Source organism: Neovison vison, chromosome 2, assembly GCF_020171115.1.
Source record: "Neovison vison isolate M4711 chromosome 2, ASM_NN_V1, whole genome shotgun sequence".
Lineage (NCBI taxonomy): Eukaryota > Metazoa > Chordata > Mammalia > Carnivora > Mustelidae > Neogale > Neogale vison.
In genome coordinates this window covers 212989527-212995970 of record NC_058092.1, presented here as the reverse complement: position 1 = coordinate 212995970, position 6444 = coordinate 212989527, and the positions used below count along the sequence as shown (strand labels likewise).

Below are 6444 nucleotides of genomic sequence, written 5' to 3'. Positions count from 1 at the left end.
GACTGCCGGGGTGCCTGTGACCCCCTTGGGTCGGGGGGAGCCTCGGCTCTGCAGGTAGGCACGGTAGTAGCAATAGACCCGCCAGGGGGCGCCGACGAGCACGGCTGGGCGGGAGACCTGCCAAGAACTCGACAGGGTCGGACCACCCACACCACGCCCCGCCCCGCCCCCCCCCCCCCCGCCGCCTTTCGGTGCTGAGTAGAACGCCTTCTGGTCCGGACGCCGAGCAACATGACCCCCTCTCCCGGCACACCGCTCACATCCCCACTCCTGCTTCCGCGGTCGTCCTGGAATTCACCTCAAGTCTCAAACCCGCTCGAGTTGTGGAGTGCAGTTCCTGGGGCCGCCAGGCTCTAGACAGACTAGTCACCGCCAGCTGCCCCCTCGCTTAGCCTGCGGAGGAGCCCTGCGGTCCCGCGGGAGGGACCGCCAAGCTCTCGGGTGGGGATTCTGGGCCACGCCCTTCCCAAGAGCCCGCGCTGCCTGCCTTGGGCCCCAGAGGACAAGCTCAGACACTGTGCCAAATGGGACCTCTCCGGTGGTGGCGCCAGACTCGGGGCGGGGCCCCGCGCGCGTAGGAGACTGTCGCCATCCACACACAGGGTCTTGGCCTCCAGAACTCAAGTTTTCATTTTCTGCTTCACTCAGCCAATAAACACTGGGCCTCCTCACCTAGGCCAGGTACAGCGAGTGTGGAGATGTGGGGAGTGACCCCCAGCCAGATAGGACAGGTCATAGTTGGTAGATAAGGAAACTGGCTTAACTGACTTTGTCTGGTTTCAGCAAAAAATGGGTGGATGCCTAGGGGAAACCTAGGGTGCAGCCCATGCTGCTCACCAAGGTGCTCCCCTCCATCCAGTTTGTGCTTTTACCCTGGGGCCCTACCCACATGTACCTGGTTCCCCACCTGCTGGGGCAGGCCAGCCCCAATGGAGCACAGATGGGGAGAACACCCTCCCTCCAAGCAAGTGTCTTCAGTCTTGCTCCCTAGAGGGCAGGGCAGCCCCACCCCCCACCTGCCGCCCCAAGCTCCCTCTCTACATCCCGCAGGCACATGCCTAGGGAGCAGCTTCTAGAAGGCAATGTCCTACTACCATGGGAAGCCTCCTAGGGAAATGTGGTCTTCTTGTGCACACCTGCATGAAACACCTGTGCATCTGTGTCTCAGTTTGTTCATAAATCTTTATTGCATGCCTACTGTGCCTAGTCCTGTGCTAGGCAGTGTCCAATACAGAGTGGTATAAGATATGGTCCTGGCCTCGAATTTTCCAGGACAGAAGTTAGACATGACCAAATGCCCATCTTAATGTACTGGCCTAAACCGTGCTCCATTATGCTTTTCCAGACCACAGATGGCCAACAGCAAAGAAGACTGCTGTTAGTAAGTGCAATTAGAACTTAGGTGAGGGGGGAAATTTCTAGGTGAGTTTTGAGGAAGGGAAAACTGAGGCTAGGCAAAGGTTAGGGACTAGAAAAATAACAGTAGGAGTTGTGGCAAAGGGTAATTCAGAAGACTGGCTGAAGAGGGTTGGAGGGAAGGCTGTCAGGAAGAAGAGGATCCCGGCTGCCTCTTTGTGTTTCCTCTGCAACCCTCTTTCCTGATACTCCCACACAGCCTAGCGACCAGGAGGCAGCTGCTGTCTTCTCCCTGGTTAGTCTATGCTGGAGGCTGTCCTAGCCAGGGCACCTCCTCCATAGGCCTCTTTGCTTCCCACTTCCCCTAGCGTCTGCCTCTCTCCCTACCCTCTGCCAACTTTTGTCTCCCTACTTAACCACCACCATGTTCCCCCTACGAAGGGCACTAAAACAGTGAAAGGGCCCTGCTCCCCCTTCCAGGTCTTTTCAAGAGCAGGGATGAATACTCTCCCCACTCACGCACCCCCACAGGCCGGGGCTGCAGACCTAGTAGTAATCCTCTCCCTCTTCACTCTCAGCCTCCTCCCCAGGATGCAGGGATGGCAGATGGGGGATGCCTGTGGAGTTCAGTTGGTCTGCAAACACATGTGGGCAAAGGAGAGAGAAGAGGAAAGAGGGGCTGTCAGTGAAGCCATACTTGCCTTTGAACCCACATGCACATAGGCACACAGACACACATTCAAGGGCCTCAATCCACCACCAGCACACACACACCCCCCAGTCCCCAGAGCCCAGGGCTCACCCTTACCTGGTGTAAGCACTGTCAGGCTAGCTGGGGCCTCTACCTGGCCCAGGGCGTTGCGGGCCAGGCAACGGTAGATACCTTCATCGCTGGGACGCACAGCCTGGATCTGCAGCCAGCCTGTGACCTCAAACCTCTGGGGTCCACCCCTGAACTGGAGCCAGAGGTGGGGTCAGCAGGGTCCTTCTAAGAGGACCCTGGGCTGCCCAGAGGAGGCCTCGACTCCCTCTCCTACCTGCACTGAGATGTGGGGGTCATCCCCTGGTAGCTGAACATCCAAACCGTCCTTCCTCCACTCGATGGATGCCATGGGGTAGGCAAACACCTCGCAGCCAAAGATCACATCCTGCCCCGTCACATTCCAAACGTCATATGGGTGCAACACAATCTGGGGCTCTGGGGATAGAGATGGGAGGCCTGAGAATGGGCACATCCGGCCCCAGAAGCAGGCTTGTATGAATCATCATGGATGTGTTTGTGGGGGGAAGACAGTCAACGCAGAGGTAAATACACACTCATACACGTGACTTGATCAGTACACATGGGTACATGTAAATGTAGGTACAGGGACACGCAAGGTATAAACTCCGAAATGGTGAGGTACAAGCAGACAGGATGCCACAGCTCAGCAGCCTTACTCCATCCCTGATCTCTCCCCTGTCCTCATTCTACCCTAGAGGCCCCTATCCTGCCCTACTTGTAACCAACACCTCCCTCTACCCTCCCCACTTCCTAACCAGATCCAGTTGCCAAAGACCCCGGGAACAGCCCATCCCTCCCCACACACACACCCTGGGACCAGGGAAGGAGGCAGAGGAGGGGGGATTCCCACGTGGGAAAGGCAGAGAACCTGAAACCAGATCTGGGCAGCGGGCAGAAAGCCTGCAGTTATACGGTAAAGTCTTGGGACCCGGCCGGTGTTTGTTTTCCTGGCAATCCCAGACAGGCCAGATCCCTCAAAGGGGCTCAGGAAGTGAAAGTGACTAACGCTGCCAAAGGAAACCTGAGGCCTGATCGGCCCTCAGCCCCCGGGGGTAGGAGGGAGGAGCTGGAAGAGCCCCCTCCCTCACGAATCCTAAGGCACAGAAGAAACCGAAGGGAGGTGGGGAGACTGGGCGAACAGCTTGCTCTACGAAATCGGAATCTGCCCAAAAGAAACCCGATTGCATCTCTCTGGAACCCAAGTCTCGCTGCCTGGGCCCCAGCAGTCCGGGCAGACTGGGAGTCTTTGCTCTCTCGGTTTTAAGACCAGTCATTGGCTCTGTGCCTGCTCCCTCTGAGGGTAGGTCCCTGGCCGGCCGGGTCTGGGGCTTCCACGCGCCTCAGGGGGGCACACAGCGTGCGGACAGAGCTCGGCCCCTGAAGGTGCTGGTCTCTGCGGACCAGCGGCAAGAGCGGGCTTATACTGGACTCGAGGACTCCCCAGCCTCAACTTTTTCGCTCCGCTGGCCAGAGACCAATTCAGTAGCAGGTCGGGGAGCAATGCCTCGAGTGCCTGGAGTGCCCCAAGTGCCGGGGGTAGGGCCCGCGGGCCGTGCGTACCGGATTCGCAGGGCCCCGGGTGCGCCAGCGTGAGGTTGGCGTCAGGCCGAGCGCGGGCCGCCTCCTGCAGGCGGCAGATCTGCGCATAGGTGCGGCCGTCCGACCCGCAGAGCGGGCGCTGCGAGCGGCAGGCACACAGAGGCTCCGGCACCTCTCCGCGGCTCAGGTCGCCGCCCGCGTCCAACCGGCACTCAAGCTGCTCGCCGCAGCGCCCATAAAAGTGGGCGCTGGGGTCCAGGTCGCAGAGCTGGCCCTCGAGGTTGGCGCATTCCCAGCAGCAGCCGCACACGTCGCGCACCCGTCCGGCCAGGCAGCCCCGCGGCTCGGCGCACTCTTCTGGCCGACAGGGAGCGCAGCCCTCGCCCTCCGCCAGCAGCCGCAACCAGCCGCGCCGCAGGTAATCGGGGCCTGGGGACGGCCGTGCGCCTGTCGGGGGCGGCGTCCGCAGCAGCAGCAGCAGCAGCAGCAGGAGCAGCGAGGGCGGCGCCCGGGCAGCTGTGGGCTGCTGCGGCATGGTTAGCTGGAAGCCCTGCGAGCACTCCGGGCATCAGCGCGTTCGTGGCACCCTGCCAGGGAGGGAAGCCAGGTCACGAGGTCAGAAGCGACCTCACTGTTCCTTGTCCCAAAGTTTGACCCAAGCACACTGCCCCCTCCCCTGCTGGCGTCCAGCAGATGCCTGGTGACTCTCTAGGAGCCATCCAGTGATTGACTAGACTGTGTTTCTGGGGTTGGGGAGAGGTGAGAAGACGGGTAATAAAGCTCAACCACCAGCGCGTGCGCGCGCGCACACACACACCCCAGCGGCAGCACCACAGACCATCCAGCTCTAAAGCTTCCTGCCCTAGAGGAGGATGAGAATTGATGGCCCCAGAACTAAGGAATTGTTAATAAGGGTGAGAATGGGGAAGAAGTAATGCTCCCGGGCCCAGAGCACTCACCTAGTGTCCAGGACTAAGCCCTTCAAAACAGCCGTTTCTCCGGTGGGAAAAAGCAGGCGGTGGAAAGAAAGCAGAGGCCAACAATCCGCTGGGCCTGCCAGCCACCTCTGCTCCGGCTTGAGGATCTGAGAGAGCCCACGGACTTGGACTCAGAGAGCACCTCCTCCGCTCCTCTCCCCGCCTCTCAACGTCGCACACAACCCCCTCCCTCCAGTTCTGAAGCTGCCAATTTCATGCAGCCGCACGGGACCCTCCTGGGCCACTTCCCCTAGCTGGGCCAAAGTCACAGTGAAAAGTGAGGAGCCCGTAACCGGACACCGAAGCTGGGAGAAGACAAGGGGCAGGGTGGGGTGGGGGTTGGGAGTAGGGGATATGAGGGTGGCTGGGAAACTGGAAGGGTTCAGTGAAGGTCGAGGGCTTGTGCCATCGGACTTTACAGTCCCTGGTGTCTGCCAGAGCAGCTGCACAATAGGGAGGCAGTAGGAGCTCAGCTGCCAAGTCGCGCGCCAACCAACGTAGTCGCCCCGAAGCCCAGGGCTGGTTTCCCGGGGCCTATTGCAGTCTTGCCCATCCAGCTTCCCTACCACGGCGCTGACCAGAGACTTGGCGCTTCCATCCGCCACGCCACAACTGGTCTCCTCCTCCCTCCCCACATCCGGCAGGTGCTTTAGAGCGACAGATTATAGAGGTCCCAGCTGACCAGCAGCCGCAGGGAGAGGTGGGCGGGGCGCCTCCCGCGCGGACCTCGCTCCGGGTCGGGATTACAGGTTACATTTGCAAGGCCGCCAAGGCTGGAGGCGTTCGGTCTCACGGCCGCCACCAGCGCCACCGTGGCACTCTGGGCTGGGGGTGGGGAGGAGAGCGTTCCTGGAGGCCCGCCCGCCTTACCGGGGGTCTGCCAGGCCCCGCCCTAGCCTGCCCCAAGCGGCTTACAGAAGCCGTGCTGCAGTACAGTTTGCAGGGAGCTGAAACTGAACTTTGCAGTCGGGGAGGTGATGGTATTTAGACGGTATTTACTCGTCCCAGAAGAACCTGGCCCCCGGCCTAGCGGCCTGGACCTGGGCCTCCTGACCAGCCCCGAAGTTCAAGGCGGGCGAAGGCCTCCACACCACCCAGGGGGATCGGCTCCGCATGCGTATTGAAGGCCTGGAGATTCAAAACTCCCGGATGCTGCCCAGGACTCTCCCTCTGGACCTGAACTCGGCCAAACCCTTTCACTTAGGGGTTCCCTAGCCGCATGCACGTCACTCCTGGCCAGGGTGGGGGTGGGGCTCTGACGAGGTGGGCGAAAGCAGAGAAACTGTACACCCCATCTCCAAAACTCCAGCAGGACAGGAGCACACTTCACGCGATGCCTCGAAACTGTCGCGAGAATCAGAACAGGAAGTCTAGGAATTCAAAGCAGGAAAGGCCCGCGGGTTTCAAACAGGAAAAAAGAGTGGGCGGAGCCAGCGGTGGCTGATCGTTGTGGGTAATCCCTTATCTTAGGTCCTGGGTCCAACTGGAACTGTTGACCTAGAGCAGAAGTGGACTGTAAGAGAACTGCAGAAAGCCCCGAACAATAAAACGAGGGAGGGGGTAGGAAGGGACTTAAAATTGCGGAGCTGACTAATGGAGCAGCTCAAGCTGGTCTGTGGCTCTGAATTACAAAATGCCTTGAGGGTGGAGATACTCCCAGTGTATCCAGCGGAAGCCGTTGGGGATCCCAAAATGAATTGTTACCGGCTTCTAAGACTTGGAGCCAGTATTTAAACAACAAACTCAGGGGCGCCTGGGTGGCTCAGTCCTTAAGCGTCAGCCTTCGGC

At 60.1% G+C, this 6444-nt stretch overlaps 1 protein-coding gene across 1 annotated transcript; it reads right to left on the bottom strand.

Moving 5' to 3' along the window:
- Positions 1–1164: 1164 nt before the first annotated feature.
- Positions 1165–6232, bottom strand: KAZALD1 (Kazal type serine peptidase inhibitor domain 1). Its single transcript, XM_044240337.1, has 5 exons — positions 4639–6232; positions 3701–4266; positions 2394–2554; positions 2165–2312; positions 1165–1991 (listed from the first exon to the last, which is right to left on the bottom strand). The coding sequence occupies exons 2-5, from the start codon at positions 4212–4214 to the stop codon at positions 1903–1905; spliced, it is 912 nt and encodes a 303-aa protein (XP_044096272.1). The 5' UTR covers positions 4215–4266; positions 4639–6232; the 3' UTR covers positions 1165–1902.
- Positions 6233–6444: the final 212 nt, after the last annotated feature.